General features: G+C 48.1%; 1 protein-coding gene across 3 annotated transcripts in view; it reads left to right on the top strand.

Moving 5' to 3' along the window:
• fmnl1 (formin like 1) overlaps positions 1-23,817 on the top strand; it is a 295,202-nt gene that overhangs the window by 141,902 nt on the left and 129,483 nt on the right. For all 3 annotated transcript variants that reach the window (XM_033035438.1, XM_033035441.1, XM_033035439.1), the window contains exons 3-5: positions 8,902-8,982; positions 11,736-11,809; positions 13,813-13,896. In XM_033035438.1, coding sequence (XP_032891329.1) covers positions 8,902-8,982; positions 11,736-11,809; positions 13,813-13,896 — 239 coding nt within the window. The remainder of the gene's footprint in view (positions 1-8,901; positions 8,983-11,735; positions 11,810-13,812; positions 13,897-23,817) is intronic.

Here is a 23,817-nt window from a genome sequence, read left to right as displayed (position 1 = left end):
GTGGAGGTGAGTGAGGGGATTCACAGTAGGTCGGTTCAGTGAGGCATTAGGAACTTGCAGGCTTGTCTGAATCACTGTGAAGAGAGGTGCCAGTGGAGAGAAGATACAATATGTTGCCATGTTGTGGCATTTAGGGTCTGATCACCCCTACTGGGGCACAGGCACTGACATTCACCACTGTAATTTAGGCCCTGAGGATGAAGACGTGGATAATTCAAAATCATGTCAATGTTAGTTTATTTAAGGTAGTGAAATATATTAATTGCCCTGCACATATGACTGTAATTGCGAATGAGTAATTAACTAAAGATTGGAGGGTTTGCCCCACCTAAACTAGTCCCACCTGCTCACATTTGGCCCATATCCCTCTAAACCTTTCCTATCCATGTACCTGTACGATTGTCGCTTACATGCTGTTACTGCTTCAACCACCTCCTCTGGCAGCTCGTTCCACACACACATGTGAAAATATTGTCCCTCAGCTTCCTATTAAACCTTTCCCCCTCTCACCCCAAACTTATGTTCTCTGGTCCTTGATTCCTCTTGCCTGGGTAAAAGACTCTATGCATTCACCCTGTCTATTCCATGGGGCCGAGCTCAGTCAGAGGCCACAGGTTTTGACCCAGTTCACTTCTGAGTGCATTGCTTGTGGAATTCACCTGAGGAATGCGGGATGTGTAGTACTGTTCTTGCCCTAAAAATACGCTTGCTGATTTTGTTATTTTTCTCACCTTCATCTCCAAGTTTCACGATCTGTAAGGAAGTGTAATATTCTCCTAAGATAGACACAAAATGCTGGAGTAACTCAGCGGGACAGGCAGCATCTCTGGAGAGAAGGAATGGGTGATGTTTCGGGGCGAGACCCGTCTTCAGACTGGCTCGCCTGCTTTGGGCCTTCCAGTTGAGTGGGGATATTTCCAGAACATTCTACTGAATTGTGCCAGCACAGATTTAACCATCAAAGTGTGGGAGAGGGCTGAGGGGGAATTGCCGCTTTTGCCAAGAGCTGGCACGGACTAGATGGGCCAAATGGCCTTCTTTTTTGCAGTCAACATTCTGAGATTGTTGCCCTGTGTGTAAACAAATCCAGGCAGGTGCAAGGGTCATCTAAAGAACCCACACTCACTAATGTTACTGGCATCAACAGCCTTTGCCTTGCAGTGCCTGGATTGGAGTCAGACTGCCTGTACAGAGTTGGCAGGCTTCTGTAAAGCACAACACCATTCTCAAATATTTGGATTGAAGAAACTGCTTAAAACAGTGCTCTTCTGCATAAATATGTAAGCTAAATCTGGTGTTTGAATTGTTTCTGGTTATCTAGTTATAACTGGTGCTTGGGGGCCATATCTCAGGGGGAAGGGAGGAAGGGAAACTCAATGTGTGGACATGTCTGTAAATCAAACCTGTTGTTCAGCCAGATATCTGGCCTGCCCAGAGGTGTAGGAATAATATTTATGCACACACCAAGATAAGAAAGCAGATGAAGGGCTTTCCTTAGTTTGTATTAACTGGGATTCGGTAAATGTTAGTGTGTTAAACTAACTGAGAGTGTCAACTGTTGTACTGGCGTAGCACGTGGCAGGCTGGTGGACATCTCAACAGCCACCTCTGTGAGGGTCACTGGCACTTTCACACTCCCCGTTAAACACTGCCACAAGCATCTGACATTCACCCCATTATGCTGGAACCTACAGTGAGGCGGTTCCCAAGAAAGTGTTTCCTCTTTAAAGGGGAGTGTGAGAGGGAATTATAAATGTAGAAGTGAACTCGGGAAGATTTATTCCCGCTAAAGAGCAAGTGAAGGTTAAAATTGTCTGAGACATAACTGTTTGTAGAAACATAGAAGGCAGATGCTGGTTTATACCAAAGATAGGCACAGTGCTGGAGTAACTCAGCGGGTCAAGCAACATCACTGGAGTAAAGGATGGGTTGTAGCGGGGACTCCAGGAGTCCAGCCAAGAATGAAGCGAAAATGAGTTGTAACAACGAAATGGCGTTTATTACTGTCACTGTGCTGCTTCCAACTCCAACCCCATGACCGAGCATGACCCGACCTTAAATACCCCGGGTCAGACCTCTTGACCCAACGCCTCCCACTCCGAGACGCTCAACTCCTCCCTCCTGAGCTGAGGGTTCGCTACCCGTGGCTAGCCACCAGGTGCCGCCACATGACCCCCCCCCAGAACCAGAGGCACTGAAACGGACGGGACGCCAAACAAGGCAGCCTGACCGCGTAAACACGTCCGCCCGAACAGTGTCCTTGACCTGCCCGGAAGAATATACAGGAACCCGTGACGGCAGGCGGCCGCGACGAGAAGGCTGGGCCACCTGAACCGGCTCGCTCAAGTCCAAATGGGCTGGCTTAAGGTGCGCCACGGACACAGTCTCTTGCCGGTCCCCATGTCCAGTACAAATGTTGCTGTCCCGTGCCGCAGCACCCGAAAGGGACCTTCATAGGGCCGTTGCAAGGGTGACAAGTACCGCCACAGGGTGATGTTTCACAGTGTTGGAGTAACTCAGCGGGTCAAGCAGCATCACTGGAGTAAAGGAAGGGTGACGTTTCGGCTCGGGACCCTTTTTCAGACTGGACCTTTTTCTCCTTTTTCCTCCTTTTACTCCAGAGATGCTGCCCGACTCACTGAGTTACTCCAACACTTTGTGTCTAACTACTGATAACTTTGTATGAGGTGTCAAGGAACAGGGAAGTAATCGAGGTGAAAGAACAGATCAGTCGCGATCGATTTGAAAAGCAAACCAGACGTGAGGGTCTGTGTGAGGACAGGATACTGTGTGTACCAGGGTTTCCACCTAAATCATTGACAACTCCATTCCCCGCACAGATACTGCTCAACCTGATCAGTTCATAAGCTCATCAATTCATAGGTTCTCGGAGCAGAATTAGGCCATTCGGCCCATCATGTCTCCTCTGTCATTCAATCATGGCTGATCTATCTTTCCCCTTCAACCCCATTCTCCTGCCTTCTCCCCATAACCCCTGACACCAGTACTTATCAAGAATCTGTCCATCTCCACCTTTGATTGGACATAAGCAGAGTTCCTTACTGTTTGTTACTGAGAGGCTGCAATGGTGAACACTTGGTTCCGTCTCTGTTCCTTGACTCAGATGGAAGGAGGGTGGCAGTAGTAGTGATCTCTGTGAACACATTGGCATACAAAATCATGAGAGGAATAGGCCCAAGTACACGTACAGTGTCTCTGACCCAGAGTTGGGGAATTGAGGACCAGAGGACATAGGTTTAAGATGGGAGGGGTACGATTGAACAGGAACCAGAGGGGTAACTTTTTCACGCAAAGGGTGGTGGGTGTATGGAACGAGCTGCCCGGGAAGGTAGTTGAGGCAGGGACAATCGCAACGTTTAAGAAACATTCAGATAGATACATGGATAGACAGGTTTCGAGGGATATGGGCCAAATGCAGGCAGGTGGGATTAGTGCATGTTGGTCAGTGTGGGCAAGTTGGGCCAAAGGGCCAGTTTCCACGCTCTATGACTTTGACCATTTTCTTGATCGCTGAGCTCAGTCAACGATCTGCCATCATCTCTGAAGCTCATGTTCACAGTTGTTTAACTGCCTACTGGGCTAGAAACTGTCAGAAGAGGCAAGTTGAAGCCCTGTTATGTGATAGGATTCCAACAGCATTGCCTTCCCTCCAGCAGCCTTGTAATGGTGGAACAGCTATGGGAGTGTTTTTTTGGCTCCACTGGCTGGAGAGAGCGCAAAGGTCCATGAGGATGTTGCCAGGACCTGTGGGCCTGAGATAAGATTTAATTGAAACCTGAGGGACAACCTTTTCACTCAGAGGGTGATGGGTATATAACCATGCCAGGAAGTAGCTGAGGCAGGTACTATAAAACATTTAAAATACATTTGTACAGACGCATGGATAGGAGAGGAATATGGGCTAAATGAGGGGAAACAAGACCAGTATAAAGGAGGCATCTTGGATGGCATGGACGAGTAGGGCTGAAGGGCCTGTTTCTATGCTCTTTGACTCTTTGACAATAACCCCACATTCTTCAACCTGTCCCTTCACATGGCCACCTTTTGTCACATCATGGCTCATCTACATTTTAACCCCTCAACATGCCCTGGTTCTTTAAAATCATGACATTTTTATTTAACCCACAATATCGACACCAAGATTGCTGGGGTCACAGACAGTTGGGAGGCTGTCAAAATATAATGTGGGATATAGATCAGCTACAGTAATGGGCAGATGGAGATTAATCCGAGCACGTGTGAGATGTTGCACTTCGGGTTGCACGTTGAATGTAAGGGGAAAGTATACCATATAACCATATAACAATTACAGCACAGAAACAGGCCATCTCGGCCCTTCAAGTCCGTGCCGAACACTTATTTTCCCCTAGTCCCGTTTACCTGCACTCAGATCATAACGCTCCATTCCTTTCCCGTCCATATACCTATCCAATTTATTTTTAAATGATAAAATCGAACCTGCCCCCACCAATTCCACTGGAAGCTCATTCCACACAGCTACCACTCTCTGAGTAAAGAAATTCCCCCTCATGTTACCCTTAAACTTCTGTCCAATAATTCTCAAGTCATGTCCTCTTGTTTGAATCTTCCCTACTCTCAATGGGAGAAGCTTATCCACGTCAACTCTGTCTATCCCTCTCATCATTTAAAAAACCTCTATCAAGTCCCCCCTTAACCTTCTGCGCTCCAAAGAATAAAGACCTAACTTGGTCAACCTTTCTCTGTAACTTAGTTGCGTGCTTACATATACAGTTAATGGCATGACCCTTCACACGACCCGATGTACAGAGCGATCTTGGGGTCCGTCCATCCTTCCCTAAAAGTGGCAGCTCGAGTAGATAGAGACGTAAAGAAGGTGTATGTTATGCTTGTTTATATAGGTTGGAGCCTTGAGTATAAGAGTCAGGAAGTCATGACGTAGCTTTAGAGGACCCAATTGGAGACTTGCATGCAGTTCTGGTTGCCCTGTTACAGGAACCATGTGGAGGCTTGGGAAGAGGAGGTTCACCGGAATGATGTCTGGACTAGAGGGTATTGGATATAGGGAGAGAACGTTCAGACTTGGATTGTTTTCTGGGGAATGCCATGGTCACGGAAAGACGTGATAGGCATATGAGAGGCATAGATGGGGTAGTCATGCAGACCCCTTTTCCCAATCAAATACCAGGGAGCCTAGCTTTAAGGTGAGAGGGACAAAGTTTAATGGAGATGCCTAGATTTACCCCATTTGCTTCTAAACCTTTCTTATGCATGTACCTGTGCCAATTTTTTTTATATGTTGTGAATAGTACCTGCCTCAACTACCTCCTCTGTATCTTGTTCCATATGTGTGAAAAAGTTGCCCCTCGGGTTCCTATGAAATCTTTCCTTTAATCACTTTAAACCTATGCCGTCTAGGGTGAAAGGCTCTGCATCTCCCCTTCCCCTGATGATCATACATCTCTATAAGATCATCCCTCAGCCTCTTAAACTTCACCTATTACCTGACAGGTTTTGTCCTACCCCTCCTCTCTTCCTGTTTTCTTTCCCCCTCCACAATCAGTCTGAAGAAGGGTCCTGACCCAAAATGTCACCTATCCATGTTCCCCAGAGATGCTACTGGCCCATTCAGTTACTCCAGCACTCTGTGTCTTTTTTTTCCTCCACTGCAAGCTGGTGACTGGCTCCTGTGGTGCTCCAAATTGACAAACATCAGCCCCATTCCTCCACATCTGACCTGCTGACTTTGTATTGCATTCAATGTTTGCTAGTGTTGACCCTAGCACTGATGAGTTGGTCAATGTGATGTTTGCTTTGGTCAAAGTCACCAGAGCTGTTCAATACTAAACCTAACTTTGCATCCACCACCTTCCATCTCTGGACGCGTGCTGAAGGACTGCGCAGACCAGCTGGCTGGTATCTTTATGAGGATTTTCAACCAGTCTCTGGCCCAGTCCACTGTCCCATCCTGTCTGAAGTCCTCCACCATAGTCCCCTTGCCCAAAAACCCCCACATTTCCAGCCTCAACGACTACCAGCCAGTGGCACTCACACCAGTGGTGATGAAGTGCTTTGAAAAACTGGTCCGGGGTCACATCACATCACTCCTGCCCCGAAGCTTTGACCCCCACCAGTTTGCGTACAGAGCGAATAGATCTACAGAGGACGCTGTAGCCACAGCTCTCCATGCTGCACTGTCCCACCTGGAGCAGCGGGGGAGCTACGTGCGGATGCTCTTTGTGGACTACAGCTCTGCTTTTAACACCATCCTTCCCCACAAACTGGTGGACAAACTGGGGGACCTGGGACTTCCATACTCCACCTGCATGTGGATAAATAGCTTCCTGTCGGGTCGCAGCCAGAGAGTCAGAGTGGGCCATCACACATCCACGGCCCTCAGCCTCAGTACCGGCTCTCCACAGGGCTGCGTGCTGAGCCCACTGCTCTACACCATCTACACACATGACTGCACCCCCGCCCACCACAGCAACACCATTGTCAAATTCGCGGATGACACCACGGTGGTGGGACTCATCTCCGGGGGGGGATGAGTACGCCTACAGGGATGAGGTGGAGCAGCTGACAGTGTGGTGTGGAGAGAATAACCTGCTCCTCAACACCTCAAAGACCAAGGAGCTCATAATAGACTACAGGAAGAAGAAAACGGACATTACACCATTAATCATCAGAGGGGACTGTGTGGAGAGGGTGGCGGATTTCCACTTCCTGGGAATTCACATTGAGTAGGACCTGACATGGAGCGTGAACACCTCTGCGCTGCTGATAAAGGTCCAGCAGAGACTGCACTTCCTGAGGGTGCTCAGGAAGAACAACATCACCCAGTGACCACTGCTGTCCTTTTATCGGTGCTCCATAGAGAGCATCCTAACATACTGTGTATGCGTATGGTACACCAGCTGCACAGCGGCTAAGAGGAAAGCGCTCCAGAGGGCTATTGACAATGCCTAGAAGATTGTCGGCTGCCCTCTCCTCACCTTGGAGGACTTACACAGTTCCCACTGTCTCAAGAAATCCCAGAACATTATAAAGGACATTTCCCACCCCGGACACTCCCTGTTTGGACTGTTGCCGTCAGGCAGACGCTACAGATCAATGAGGACAAGGACAAACAGACTCAAAAACAGTTTTTATCCCACAGCAATAACTACACTTAATATAGCCACCAAATGAGCGCAGGTGTGCTACATACCAAAGGGATTGTGCAATCGACAGAAGAGTGCATGGTTGTGTGTTTATGCTTGGTTTTTTCATGTTATTTATTTTAGTTGTTTATTTCAGATATTCTTTCACGTATCGTTAGCTTTTAGATAATATGTGAATGGTGCACTGACTGGTTGGCATTTTTAATTTTGTTGTACATGTTTACATGTTATAATGACAATAAAGAACCTATTCTATTCTATAAGCAATCTGAGTGAGTTTCCCCAATGTGTGATCTGGACCTCCTAGGAGCCTGTTTGAACATACACTTTCTGCAATGTGTTTTGAAGTAACTGGGCTGTCTATCTGTAAGTCCATCTGTCTATCTGACTGGAGCTCATTCAGGAGAACCGTGAACTTTCACATCTGATCACAAAGCCGATGGCTTCTGCTTCGATCAGGAAAATTGCTCAGTTCTGAATGGATGGCCAGAATGGTCTACATGTGATGAAATGTTATCATTTGAGAGAAACCGTCCCCCAGGTAAGGACGTGTGCATTAGGAATGTAGACTGTCCCTGTGTTTGCCAGCTGTTGCAGGGACAGGTAGCAGGGTGTGCGTGCGTGTACAGGGCTGTGACGGTTGGTTACAGGCTGACATCCCACGTACTCAGGGCAGCCGAGAGCAGGCTATCGGATCCCAGCTGGAAGGCACAGTGATAGTGAGATGATAATCCCCCACCAAGTAATTCAAGCCTCGACAACAGCTTGCTTCCCTGCAACGCTATAAGAACTAATTATGAACAATCAATCCAGGTTAATTAAAGTTAGTAGAGATGTCTGATAGACTTTCACCATATCAGTTGTGGATAAAGAGGGAAGGGAATTAGTGGTGTAATTGAGACTGCCTGGAGGCCAGGGTCAGATCGGACATTGCTGGCAGATGTAGATTCCTGTTTTAGTACAGAGCACATGAGGAAATCAACATTGTACTTGGTCTCTGCTTTCACCAAAGCTTCAATTGAAAAACCCTTTCTCACCGCTTCCCTCCGCTGATTCCTGCTGTTCGCTGCTTTTCCCACCCCCTTCTCTTTTTGAGCTTTCCCTCCCATTATAACCTGACCAAAAATGTTGTCTATCTATTCTCTCCACAGATGCTGCCTGACCCGCTGAGTTACTCCAGCACCTTGTGTTTTGCTCAAGATCCCAGCAGCTGCAGTACCTTATCTCTTCATGTTGTCTGTTCCACTGCTAAATCTCCTCAAAGTATACCTACTTTGGAAAGGTTGTCCTCCTCTCTCCGACAGATGTTCTCAATTGCTCCCCTTCTGATTCCTGCTGGTCTCCTGCTCTTTGCCTCCTCGATCGCATTTCTAGCTTTTTCCCCATTGCGACAGGGGTCCCGATGTGAAACTTCACCTCTCCGTGTCCTCCACAGATGCTGCCTGACCTGCTGAGCTACTCCAACACTTGCTTTATTTTTAATTACACTAAGCCTTACTTTATACACCAAATCCTTTGGTAATAAAAGCCAACATGCTCTTGGTCTTCCATGTTGCTTGCAAAAGCTGCATGTTAACCCCCAAAAGGACACAAAGTGCTGGAGTACCTCAGTAGGTCAGGCAGCGTCTGTGGAAGAGATGGGATTTACAAACCTTGCTCAGCCCACAATCCAGAGGAACTACCCGCTGCAGGTTCCATGGGCTGAACGCTCTGCTTATTGTTGTTCTTCGCTTTGCAGGAACGGTTCCAGGCAAAGAACCCTCCGCACGCTTACATCCTGAAACTCCGAGGTTTCCTGGACCAGGGCGGCGTCAGAAAGGTAAGATGCTGAGAGCCAGGGTGAGTCAAAGTCATGGAGTGATACAGTGCGGAAACAGGCCCTTCATAGTCACAGAGTCATGGAGTGATACAGTGTGGAAACAGGCCCTTCGGCCCAACGTTGCCCACACTGGCCAACATGTCCCAGCTACACTAGTCCCACCTGCCTGCGTTGGCCTATATCCCTCCAAACCTGCCCTATCCATGTTCCTGCCTAACTGTTTATTAAACTTTGCAATAGTCCCTGCCTCAACTACCTCCTCTGTCAGCTAGTTCCATACACCCGCCAACCTTTGTGTGAAAAAGTTACCCCTCATATTCCTATTAAACCGTTCCCCCTTCACCTTGTACTTATGTCCTCTGGTTCTTGATTTCCCTACTCTGGGCATGAGACTGCATCCCCCTGATCTATTTCTCTCTGATTTTATACACCTCGATAGATCACCCCCTTATCCTCCTGCGCTCAAAGGAGTAGTTCTAGACTGTTCAATCTCTCCCTGTAGCTCAGGTCTTTGATTCCTGGCAATGCCCATGTAAATCTTCTCTGTACTCTTTCCAGCTTGACAACATCTTTCCTATTACACGGTGCCCAAAACTGAACACAATACACTAAATGTGGCCTCACCAACATTGTATATGCAACTGCAACATGACCCCGAGTGGGGACATGGTGTAGCACGCAGCACCCATAGCCTAAAGCACCTACAGTATAGTCATTAGCACTCACTCTCCACACACCCACTCCACAGCACCCACACGCCACACACCACACACCACACACCCACACACCCACACACCCACACTCCACACACCCACACACTCACACACCACACACCACACACCCACACACTCACACACCCACACACCACACACCCACACTCACACACCCACACTCCACACACTCCACACACCCACACACTCCACACACCTACACTGCACTCACACACCCACACTCCACACACCCACACTCCACACACCCACACACTCACACACACCACACACCCACACACCACACGAGCACACAACCACACACACCACACACCACACACCACACACCACACACACACAACACCACACACCACACGACCACACTACACACACACACCCACACACACCCACAACCCACACACTCCACACCCACAAACCCACAAAACACCACACACCCACACACTTCACACCAACACAACACAACACACACACACACCACACACCAACACACACACACCAACACACCCAAACAACCACACACCCACACACCACACAACCCACACACAACCCACCCCACCACAAACACCCACAACCCCCACACACACACCACACAACCCCACACACCACACACACCCACACACCACACACCCACACAAAAACCACACACACACACACACAAACAAAAAACACTCAAAAACACACAAACAAAAACCCAAACAAACCAAAACAAACACCCACACCCCAAAAAAAAAAAAAAAAACACACCCACACACTCCACAACCCAAACACTCACACCCCACACAACAAACACACAAAAAAACACCCACACCCCAAACAACCACAACAACACCCACACACCCACACACCCACACACTCCACACACCCACACACTCCACACACCCACACACCCACACTGCACACACCACACACCCACACACCCACACACTCCACACACCCACACACCCACACACCCACACTGCACACACCCACACACCCACACACCCACACTGCACACACCCACACACCCACACACCCACACACCCACACACCCACACACCCACACACCCACACACTCACACTGCACACACCCACACACCACACACCCACACACCCACACACCCACACACCCACACACCCACACACCCACACACCCACACTGCACACACCCACACACCCACACACCCACACACCACACACCCACACTGCACACACCCACACTGCACACACCCACACACCCACACACCCACACACCCACACTGCACACACCCACACACCCACACACCCACCAACCGACAACCCACGGCACACACCATCAGCACTGCACACACCCACACACAACCCACACCCATCAGCACCACACAACACCCACGACACTCCACACACTCACACCCACGGCACCACACCCACACCCCTACACGCGACCCAGCAGCACCACACACTCCACACACTCGCACAGCAACTCCACAACACCCACACAACCCACACACTCCACACACCCACACAGTGCACACACGCTACACCCCATCCTACACACACGTCCACACCACCCACACACCCACACCACCCACACACTCCACACACCCACACACTCCACACACTCCACACACCCACACACTCCACACACCCACACTGCACACACCCACACACCCACACACCCACACACCCACACACCCACACTGCACACACCCACACTCCACACACCCACACACCCACACACCCACACTGCACACACCCACACCACAGCACCCACACACCCACACACCCACACTCCACACACCCACACACCCACACACCCACACTGCACACACCCACACCACAGCACCCACACACCCACACACCCACACACCCACACACCCACACTGTACACACCCACACACCCACACACCACAGCACCCACACTCCCCAGACCCACCATTGGCAGCACCTACGTTGTCAGTGCAGACACGAGTACAGTGGGTTTCAGGGGGGGCTGGTCCTGGTGCACCAGTGGGGTTCTCTCTGCTCCAATGCTGCCACTGACTTGCTCTCCCCTGCTCTGTGCTGCAGTTCAAGAGGCGAGTGCAGGAGTCAACACAGGTGCTGCGGGAGCTGGAAATCTCACTGAGGACCAATCACATTGGGTGAGTAACGCTCGCGGCCTGTCTATCGGCAGTGTTCATGTAGCAGAAGCATTAATGTTGCTAAGTGGCCCAGCCCAGGCCTGTGTTTGTCAGTGCCCCTGGCTCACAAGGGACTGCACTCCAGGCACCAGCTCACAAGTCTGAACGGCACTCAGCATCGTCTATCACAGCTGGTTTCAGGATGGCATTCATCACAACCATTTGCTCGAAAAATCCAATCCATATTAAATGATCTTTCATTCTCAGTTCCGCCAACATCTGGGAGGCCGGGAGGATGTACAGAAACTAGTCATACAGTCCTACAGCATAGAAACAGGCCCGTAGGCCCAACTTGCCCATGCTGACCAGCATGCTCCATCTCCACCAGACCCACCTGTCTGTGTTTGGCCCATATCCTTCTAAACCTTTCCTATCCATGTACCTGTCCATACGTTCGCAATATCTTGGAGCAGAATTAGGCTCATCAAGTCTACTCCGTCCAAAGGTCTTTTAAATGCTGCGATAGTCCTTGCCTCAATTACTTCCCCTAACAGCTTATTCCATACACCCACCATACTCTGTGAAAAAGTTGCTCCTCAGGTTCCTATTTATTCAATTTCAACTCACACCTTAAACCTATATTCTCTGGCTCTTGATTCCCCTTCTCTGCATAAAAGACTGCACATTTACCTAACTATTACCCTCTTGATTTTGTACACCTCTATAAGATTGCTCCTCATCCTCCTGCACTCCAAGGAATAAAGTTCTCTTAATGGCAGGGTAAAAGTTCCTCGACACCCTGTCAATATTCCAGTTGCAATCCCTCCATCAACCAGCACCGGCAGAAACACACCAGTTATTTCATTTGTAGTTTATGGATATGTGTCCAGACAAAGGTTTCTAGCATCAGCTTTGTCCATTCAGCGGTGGTTGATGGAGGGGTGACATATAAAGCCTTCGAGCCAATCTTCATTTGATTCAAATCTTCATCCGTCCAAATGAAATGGTTGACATCCTCTGGAAAGATGCCCAGCAACCAACCGATAACTGGTTGTGGATGTGGTCCTTGTGCTTCGAGAACCTCCTACTGTCCTGTAGCCGGCCAGTAGACTCTAGTTCCCCACAAGTTGATCTATGATGACCCAGGTTCAATTCTGACTCATGTGCTGTGTTTGGAGTTGACATGTTCTTCATCGGAGCATTTGGGTCTCTTCTGGGTGCTCTGGTTTCCCACATCCCAAAGACATTAAGTGCCTGTAAATTGTCACTTTAATTTACTTTAGTTTAATTTAGAGATACAGCGCGGAAATAGGCCAGTCGGCCCACCGAGTCTGCGCCAAGCAGCGATCCCCGCACACTAACATTATCCTAAATTGACTAGGGGCAATTTACAATTTTATCAAAGCCAATTAGCCTACATACCAGTACATCTTTGGAGTGAGATGAAACCAGAGACCCTGGTGAAAAGCCACATAGGTCACGGGGAGAACGTATTAACTCCGTACAGACAGCACCCGCAGTCAGGATTGAACCTGGTCTCTGGGGCTGTAAGGCAGCAACTCTACCGCTGTGCCACCATGCTGTCACTCATGTGTGAGTGGTGATTGGGGGCAATTATTGGGGGCAGGTAGAATAAAATAGGATTAGGATATGTTCAGTGTAAATGGGTGGCTAATGGCTGGCATGGACTCAGTGGACCAAAGAACCAGTGTTGTGCTGACTCTTTGATCCGCATTCTTGAACCACTGTGGTGCTTTGCCACTTTGTCTGGAAGTATTTTTCTGTATGTCAGAGGCATTAGGTTTGTGAAGACTGATTGCAGCTGTGTTTGGGTGGGGGTGCCTGGCACGTGAACCATGGCAAGCTGGTTTTTTTGTCATTGATTCATTTATTATTTCAAACCTGCAGGTGTCTAAGTTGGAGGTTCCCCTCGCTCCGCCTATGTTACTCTGGGAATATTCTTGTTTGGGCAACTCCACTGTATTGGATTTGACTAACTGCTGTTTTGTTTTCCTTTCTTGTAGCTGGGTGCAGGAGTTTTTAAATGAGGAGAACAAGGGTCTGGATGTGTTGGTGGAGTACTTGTCCTTTGCACAATGCGCTGTCACGTAAGTACGCTGAGGGTCTTATATCATTTATGGACTACAGTCCAGAACTCGGCTCAGTGGCAACATTTTCAAAACGTACCTTCTGTCATGTAAAACCTGCTCATTCTGGTTTTTTTCTGGATCAAATATAAGGCACATACAGTCTGACAGTGGTTGAAACTGTTCAAAGCGTTGGAGGTTACGAATAAAACCATGACTTAGACATGTTTCTCAGCCTGGCAGTCCCTGAATTGTGCAGCCAAGGCTGACACGGTGAGCAAAGGAGGGAAGACTATCAGATGAACTTTTGACGAGTGGAGCAATCCGAGGAAGTAACTGGGGTGGGGTCATGGGAAGAGCTGAGGGACATTGGGCAAGACTTACAGACGTTTGCAAGAATCAGCGCTGATCCCATGAGTGGCAGCAAGTGAGATTGACAGCAGCTGAGAGTCTGTTTCCATAAAAACCTTACAGTGAAAAGTTAGTGTTTTAATGCAAAGAAGGTGACATTTATTTACACCATGAAAGGTAAATCTGAGTAATGCTGTATCTGGGAGGGCAGTGGATACTCAGTGGTTGAGTAACAGGACTGTGCTTCATTATGAACAGTAGAAGTATCAGGACGCTGGGATCAGGCAGGACCTCGGATATGAGCTGCAGGGGCAGCCTTGATGTGACTGAGTGGTGGAGCAGGTTCAGAACATAAGCCTATGTGGCAATGAAGGCAGCGACGTGGAGTTGCTTTGCAGAAACGTGTGGTGTGTTAAACCAAGCAACCTCTCTATATTCGTAATGCAGTAGTTTCCATTGCAAGTATCCCTGTGGTTTTAATTATCCTCACTCTATACATCACGCAGTGTCTCGAGCCAGCCGATTCAGTGTGATCCTTAGCCCACCCTGGGCGCTCGGCTGGGGAACAGACAGTGTGAGCTGTGGGCTGGTGTCACTGAGCTGTGTGTGACAAGGGGCAAGGTGTAACGGCTGGCTACAGCATGGCCAAATACTGACCACTTCCATCTGGTCAGATACAAAAAATCAACAAGGTTGGGAAGAGCGGCGCGGTGGCGCAGCAGTAGAGTTGCTGCCTTACAGTACCTGAGACCAGGGTTTGATCCTGACTACGGGTGCTTTCTGTACAGAGTTTGTACGTTCTCCCTGTGACCTGCGTGGGTTTTCTCCAGGATCTCCGGTTTCCTCCCACTCTCCAAAGACATACAGGTTTGTAGATTAATTGTAGGTTAATTGGCTTGGTATAACTGTAAATTGTCCCTAGTGTGTGTAGGATAGTGCTAGTGTGCGGGGAACTCTGGTCAGTATTCACAATAATAAGTGGCCTTTGCCATTCAAGAGTAACATGTTTTGTCTGCTTCACAGAAAAAACACACGTTTACACAACGGATAACATGGTTCTGTTTTAAATGCAATCTCTCTGGTCTGGAGGCAGACTTCTTTCTAACAAGTGCAGCAAAGTCCATGAATGAAGCAGTAGTTTGTAACCAAGGGCACCTGTGAACGTGATGGCCATTTCTCAGGCATCTGGGGCAGCTGCCAGCATCAGCACCAGGGGACAGACCTGCCTCAGGACCCATCGGGTAACCTGGGCAACTGCCATGACTATCTCCGCCAGCATTCCTTTCCCTTTGTGGATGCGGCCGTCGCTGGATGTAACTGGACGGAAGAAAGTCATGTTCATAAGTCATAGGAGCAGAATTAGGCCATTCAGCCCATCAAATCTACTCTACCATTCAATCATGGCTGATTAATCTTTCCTTCTCAACCCCATTCTCCTGCCTTCTCCCCATAATCCCGACACCCGTACTAGTTTAAAGATACAGCGTGGAAACAAGACCTACGGCCCATCGAGCCCACACTGACCAACGATCCTCCACACACACTAGGGAGAATTTTATATTTTACTAGACCAAGTGCAGACCCGTTCAGTCTGATCCCCCAGCGGAAGATTCCACCACTCATGCATAGCCCCCAACACAATATTGCATCACTCGCGTATAGCCCCCAACTGCGCAGGCGCGGCTCTTTTCTCCTCAATCCCCAGCACTCCCTCCTCCTCCTCTTCACCCTCCCTCTTCCATCTCTAGAGAGGGTGGGGTGGTAGAGAGGGAGGGGGGTTGAGAGGGAGGGGGACAGGGAGGGAAGGGGGTAAAGTGGGAGGGGGGTAGAGAGGGACAGGGAGGGGGTAGAGAGGGAAGGGGAGGGGATAGAGAGGGAGAAAGAGGGGAGGGGAGTGGGAGGGTAGAGGGAGGGGGAGGGGAGTAGAGAGGGAGAGGGCGAGGGAGGGGGTAAAGAGGGTGGGAGTGATGGTGGATAGAGAGGGGGCATCTCCCTCCTCCTGATTTCTCCCCCCGGCCCTGGCTGTAGACTCCAGCCTTCAACTCGGCCATCGCCTGGGCTCCAGTCCAGGCCCCGAATTCATCTCCGGGCTCGTCCCTGACCCCAGACCCAGGCTTGTCCTTGGTTCCAGTGGCGGCTTCTTTCTCAGCCCCGGTCACGGCCCCATCCCAAGCCCCCGGGCTCGGCCTTCACTCCCGCTCCAGCACCAGGCTCGGCTACAGCCAGGGCCCGCGGCACCACGCTCCCCACCAGGTACGGGCATCGGGCATCGGGCGCCAGCAGCCGCCTCCACTCCTCGTTCACCGCGAGTGCTGAAGTGCCCCTCCCTCCTGGAGTGTCCCGTCCTGCGTTGTGAGTGCATTGTCACTTGTTTTTTTTTTCCCGAAATGGATGGCATTTTGGGGCTGTTTTTAAAAGTTAATGGATTAATAATTTTGGAAGTATAGGTGGGAATGCAACGGGAAGATGTTTATCGCCACGATGGGAAAAATATGAGTAGGATATGTGAAAATGGGAAGGCTGTGGTCTAGCGTTTGGAAGAAGATAGGAAAAGCAGATTGACACATCGTGGGCAGCACAAGAGAGACGAAGACTTTTAGTTATATAGAGATACCAGCGATCCCCACTGGTATCTCTATATAACTAAACTGAAGATCTTGGAGAAAAAACCCACGCAGGTCACAAGGAGAACGTACAAACTCCATATAGGCAACCGTAGTCAGTAGTAGCTCTACCACTGCGCCACTGTACTGCCTCTAATCAAGAATCTGTCAATCTCTGCCCAATATACCCAATGACTTATCACATCTGACCAAAGCAATTCCTCCTCATCTGCTTTCTAAAGGTACGTCCTTTTATTCTGGTGTAAACATCCTCGCCACGTCCACTCTATCCTTTTTGATTCCAGCGAGTAAAGAACCAGTGCCATCAAACGTTCATCATACGTTAGCCCAATCACCGCTGGAATAATTCTGGTAAACCTCCTCTGAACCCTCTCCATTTGCAGCACATCCCTCCACAGATATGGGGTTCAAAACTGTTTTTCTAAGTTCAGCTGGACCACCGGCCCCCACACTCTCTGTGCCTCTGTCCGTTACTGGGAAGGAAGTTTGACGATGGTGGCAATTGTTTCTACGATCAGACTGACAATGGCATCAAGCCCGGACATAACTCTGGCTGGGCCATTGTCATGTTGCCTGCGTGGGCCTGAGACTGCTTGCACATATTCAGAATAGTTATATAGATGGTCACACCTAGGCTGCTATGTATTAACAATCCACTGTACCTTAAGGATATCAGATGAATTCATAAGCTATGTCCTTCAGATTGTCCACAGGTAGCGTTCACTCAGACACATGGCGGACTCCAGCATGGGACATCTGGGCAGAGGGATGCACAAGGCAGAACCAGGGCCGTCCAGCTGGTCAGATTAAACGTGGATTTAAATGCAAGCTTCTCTCCACAATGAGTTGCTGTGACGAACCGTATGACTTGTGGCCCATTATGATGCGAAGACCCTAATGTCCTTTGTGTGGGGAGATCCACACACTCTGTATTGCTGCTGTATTTATGCCCAGGGTCTACGCCAATGGCTGATGGCCAAGGGTAACCCAATACAATCCACTCTAGGGTCGGGTCCTTTGAAAACGTACCTCAATCCTAGGCATACTGATCGGCAGGGACATTGTGGGCCAAAAAGGGCCTGTTTCTGTGCTGTACTCTGCCATGTTCTTAGCTCACCTTTGATATTATAAGTTCATAAGTTCTAGGAGCAGAGATAGGCCTTTCGGTTCATCAAGTCTCCTCTGGCATTCACTCATGACTGATCTATCTTTCCCTCTCAACGCCATTCTCCTGCCTTCTCCCCGTAACCCCTGACACCTGTACCAATCAGTACGAATCAACTTCCCTTGGTGTTTAACCAAGGTATGGCTATTTTTATAATCCAGCAGGTGGTAAATATTAAAGGGACAGGTGTAGGTGGAACTCAGTCACAGCCTTAGTCATTCAGCACGGGAGCAGCACGGCAACAGATATGCCAGTCTGTGGAACAATTCGCTTTTCAGCTCTTTTAGTTTTCAAACCCGGTGAGAAATATTTGTGAATTTGCCCAAGAAATCAAAGATTGCAGAATTTGAAGTTGTGTTCTTTTACTTTTTAACGTTCCAAAGCACTGCAGAAGCCATGACTAAGAGGTGCTGTCTTCAGACCTGAATGTTAACGGTGTTTCTCTGTGTCCAATCTGCTGGAAGTCTAAAATAACAGCAGAGATTGATGGAAATGTTTGGATCAACCTGCATCCATGGACAATGATACAGCTGGTGTTTCAGGTTGAGCTTTCCGTGCTTGCTGCTTGCCAGATGTGGTGGTGTAGATTGTTCTGCCCATTGCCCAGGGAGTGCACAGATCAGCCCAGGGCATGGCAGTGGCACTGTGGCTCACCCTGGATCACAGAGGTTGGGGATGAGGAGCCGAGGCTGATTGAACATGACAACATAGAAGAGGGAGCAGTGCAGCACAGGAACAGGCCGTTAACCCATAATGTCTGTGCCCAACATGATGCCAAGACCAATTCTTATCTGTCTGGGGTTAGGTTGTCTTGCTATCATGGCCAGCACAGTGTCCCCATGCCACACTTTGGTATGTTCTCTGACATAGAAACATAGAAACATAGAAAGTAGGTGCGAGAGTAGACCACCAGGTCCGTCGAGCCCGCACCGCCATTCGCTCATGGCTGAACACTAAACAGACACACTTACCCACAAACAGTAGACACAAGACACAGAACACAAGACACTACCCTCCCCTTTATACCGCTATCACCCCTCTCCACCCCAAAAACCTCGTGATCTCCTGGGAGAGGCAAAAAACCGGATAAAAACCCAGGTCCAATTCGGGAAAAAAATCCGGGAAATTCCTCTCCGACCCCAATCCAGGCGATCGACACTTGTCCAGGAGATCACTCAGGTCTTACTATACTAACCATACCTAGGTCCATATTCCTGCCCTCTCCCCGTAGCCCCTTATCCCCTTGGCAGCTAAAAAACCATCTATTTTAGTCTTAAATATATTTAAAGTTTCTGCTTCCACTGCTCCCTGGGGCAGTGAATTCCATAAATTAACCACCCTCTGGGTGAAGAAGTTCTTCCTCATCTCCGTTTTAAAAGAGCCCCCCCTTATTCTGCAACTATGTCCCCTAGTTCTAGTTTCCCCGATCATTGGGAACATCCTCGGTGCATCCACCCGATCAAGGCCCCTCACGATCTTATATGTTTCAATGAGATCGCCTCTCATTCTTCTAAACTCCAAAGAGTAGAGTTCCAGCCTACTTAACCTTTCCTCATATGTCAATCCCCTCATTGCAGGAATTAATCTTGTAAACCTTCGCTGCACTGCCTCCAGGGCTAGTACATCCTTTCTTAAGTATGGACCCCAGAACTGTACACAGTATTCCAAATGTGGTCTCACTAATACTGTGTACAGCTGCAGCAAGACCTCCGTGTTTTTATACTCAATCCCCCTAGCAATAAAGGCCAAAACTCCATTGGCCTTCCTGATTGCTTGCTGCACCTGCATACTAACTTTTAGTGATTCATGTACTAATACCCCTAGATCCCTTTGCGTTGCATTACAACGCAGCTCCTCCTCATTTAGAAAATAACTTGCCCTATCATTTTTTTTCCCAAAGTGAATGACTTCACATTTATTAGTATTAAACTTCATCTGCCAAGTTGTTGCCCACTCACCTAGCTTATCTATATCCTTTTGCAGACTCTTCCTATCCTCCTCATCCCCTACTTTTCCTCCCATTTTTGTATCGTCCGCAAATTTTGATATATTACACTTGGTTCCCTCCTCCAAATCATTTATATAAATTGTGAACAACTGGGGTCCCAGCACCGACCCTTGCGGAACCCCGCTAGTTACCGGTTGCCATCCCGAGTATGAACCATTTATCCCCACTCTCTGCTTCCTATTTGTTAGCCAATCCTCTACCCATGCTAATATATTACCCCCAATCCCATAATTTTTTATTTTTAGCAATAGTCTCTTATGTGGCACCTTGTCAAAAGCCTTTTGGAAGTCCAAGTATACCACATCCACCGGTTCCCCTTTATCCACCCGGGTTGTTACTTCCTCAAAGAATTCGAGCAGATTCGTTAAACAGGACTTCCACTTCACAAAACCATGCTGGTTCTGTCCGATGAAGTCATGTTTATCCAAGTGCCCCGTTAGTGTTTCTTTAATAATTGTCTCTAACATTTTACCCACCACCGATGTTAGACTAACCGGTCTATAGTTACCCGCCTTCTGTTTACTTCCTTTTTTAAATATAGGTGTTACATTGGCCATTTTCCAATCCACTGGGACCGTTCCTGCCTCCAGGGAATTTTGGAAAATTATCACCAATGCATCCACAATCCCCACCGCTATCTCCCTCAAGACCCTTGGATGTAATCCATCAGGCCCAGGGGATTTATCCTCCTTCAGTCTCATTAATTTCCCTAATACCACCTCCTTGGTGATCTTAATAGTATTTAGCTCCTCCATTCCTACCGCCCCCTGTTTATCCAGCGTTGGAATATTTTTAGTGTCTTCTACGGTGAAGACTGATACAAAATACTCGTTTAATGCCTTTGCCATTTCCATGTTCCCCACCAACAACTCTCCAGTCTCACCCTCCAATGGACCAACGTTCACCTTAGCCACCCTTTTTCTTTTTATATAGCTATAAAAACTCTTACTATTAGTTTTTATGTTGTTTGCTAATTTCCTTTCATAGTCTATTTTCCCCGTCTTAATTAATCTCTTAGTTATTTTTTGCTGACCTTTAAATGCTTCCCAATCCTCTACCCTCCCACTATCTCTGGCTACCTTATATGCCCTTGCCTTCAGCCGAATACTATCCTTTATAGTTTTACTGAGCCATGGCTGACTGTTCTTACCCTTACCCCTTTTTTTCTTCATAGGAATAAATTTTTCTTGAAGGTTATACAGTAGACCCTTAAACGTACACCACTGCTCATGTACCGTCTTATTCTTGAGTCTGCTATCCCAGTCAACTTTGATCAGCTCATTCCTCATACCTTCATAATCCCCCTTATTTAGACTAAGCACCCTAGCCTGAGTTTCAACCTGCTCCCCTTCTATTTGAATATGGAATTCGACCATATTGTGGTCACTTGTTCCCAACGAGTCCCTAACTATGACATTTTTAATTAATCCTGCTTCATTACACAGGACCAGATCCAAGATTGCCTCCCCCCTTGTCGGTTCTGTGACATACTGTTCTAGGAACCCGTCTCTAATACATTCTATAAACTCTTCCTCTAGTCTACCCTGCCCAGTTTGGTTTGCCCAATTAATATGAAAATTGAAGTCCCCCATGATTACAGCAGTTCCCTTTTTACATGCGTCAACTATTTGCAGATTTATGTTCTGACTAACAGCGTCACAGCTATTTGGAGGTCTATAAATTACACCCACTAGTGTTTTTTTCCCCTTGTTATTCTCTATCTGTACCCAAGCTGTTTCACTATCCTGATCCTTCAACGCAATATCCTTCCTCTCTATTGCCGTTATTCCCTCCCTTATTAAAAGGGCCACCCCTCCTCCCTTTCTTTCCTGTCTATCTTTCCTAATTGTCGAGTACCCCTCTATATTTAACTCCCAGTCCTGATCCCCTTGCAGCCATGTCTCCGTAATGGCCACAATATCATAACTATATATACTTAATTGCACCGTTAATTCATTTATCTTATTACGAATACTCCGTGCATTTAGATAAAGCACTTTCAGATGATTTTTACTACCCTTCCTTTCCGTTTTTGCCCCTTTTACATCTAGAGCTTTATCTTCACACATTCTGTCTCCTGTCACATTTTGACTTTCCGCTTCCCCACTGATACCCTGCTCTATTTCCTCTACCCCTGCCGTTATTACCCCCCTTGATACCTCCCCCCCGCTACTTAGTTTAAAGACCTCTCTACTGCCCTAGTTATATGATTTGCCAGGACCCCAGTCCCAGCACCGTTCAGGTGAAGTCCGTCCTTACAGAACAGATCCCCCCTGTCCATGGGACTGATGTTGTCAACAGCCTGCTTCAGTTAGACATTAGGGTCAGAGAGAAGGTGGATTTGTTGGTGTGCGGAGGAGGTTGGGTAGGAGGTGAGGGTGGGGGTTGAAGACTGTGCCTTCAATCAGCCCATGGCTAATTGGAGAAAATATCTGCTCCTCCCAACATCAGATGTGGAGAAAGCCCCTGATCATGAGAGCAGTTAAACTAGATGGCACGCAAGTGGAGTGGGTGACAGCAGCTCAATAGCAGATGTAGATGTAGACCCCATCAGTGGGAATCCCGTGTGCAAAGATGCCTCCGGATTAGACATCTTCAACTTCTGGGAGAAAGGAAGGAGCACTGGTTCACTGGTTCTCCGTGGTAATGCTTATATCAGGATCTGTCTTCAGTGGGAGTGTACAACCCACCACTGCAGTCCTTTTGCTTTGTTTTGAGACCTGGCCATGTGGTATATGATGCAGTGATGGGTTATGGAAATAGTCGTCAGAAGAGACATGTTGACAACATGTACAGGGGGACAGCTGAAGAGAGGGCAGCCAGTGAGTTGCATGGACAGCTGGTGTTCCAGGCTTGCCCCAAGCCTCTGCCCCAGTGTGTACATCAACCCTCGTGGACATAATCAATTGATTCTCAAAGCCTTAGGTAATCCTGTTCAAAATATAATGGTTAATATTTTTCAGTGACTTTCTGATCATTATATAATTACATGCTTTAGTAACAAGATGGACATGAAAAGAAGAAGAAGAAGATGCTTTAGTAGAAACTTCAGAATTGAAACTCGATGAAGTTGTCCTTTCATCCTCCCTTGTGTGGTGAACATAACCTGTCTTTGCAAGTCTTCTGTGATATCGATGCACTGTCCGACATTCCCTGTGATGTGTAAACTCTATTATCATAGCTGTTATACTTCTGCTTGGACCTGTATCCCACACTTCTCCATTGCTGCCTTCCACTCGGCTCTTTACATTTATATTCTCAGCTTTTTGATTTAGTTTAGGTTAGTTTTTGTTTAGAAATACAGCGTGAAATGAGGCCCTTTGGCACACCGAGTCTACATTGGCCAGTGATTCCCACATGTGGGAGGAAAACAAAGATGTCAGAGAAAACCCACGCAGGTCACAGGGAGAATGTACAAACTCCGTCCAGGTAGCTCCAGTAGTCACTAAGCTAGGGATCAAACCCAGGTCTCTGGTTGCTGTGTGCTGTAAGGCAGCAACTATACTGCTGCACCACCGTACCACCATTGTTCTCTGTCTCCGTCTAATGATACAAAACTAGGGAGGATCGACAGTGGGAGATCAGGAGCAGTTTCTCCCCGCATTGCATTCTGGTTCCTTTGCATTGGGTGCCTCGGCCAGGATTTGAAGTGATCTTCCTCTTTTGGGGAAACACCGTATACTATTGACAGACACCATTTAGGAAATCTAAGAGACTTTGTCTTGGCTTCTTTGCTCTTGTACTCTGGAAGCCCCTGTGGGACCCTGGGTGTTGCTGTACCTGCATCTCACCTG

Source organism: Amblyraja radiata, chromosome 16 (genome assembly GCF_010909765.2).
Source record: "Amblyraja radiata isolate CabotCenter1 chromosome 16, sAmbRad1.1.pri, whole genome shotgun sequence".
NCBI lineage: Eukaryota > Metazoa > Chordata > Chondrichthyes > Rajiformes > Rajidae > Amblyraja > Amblyraja radiata.
Note: the sequence above shows the minus strand (reverse complement) of the source record. Positions and strands in the feature narration are given on the sequence as shown.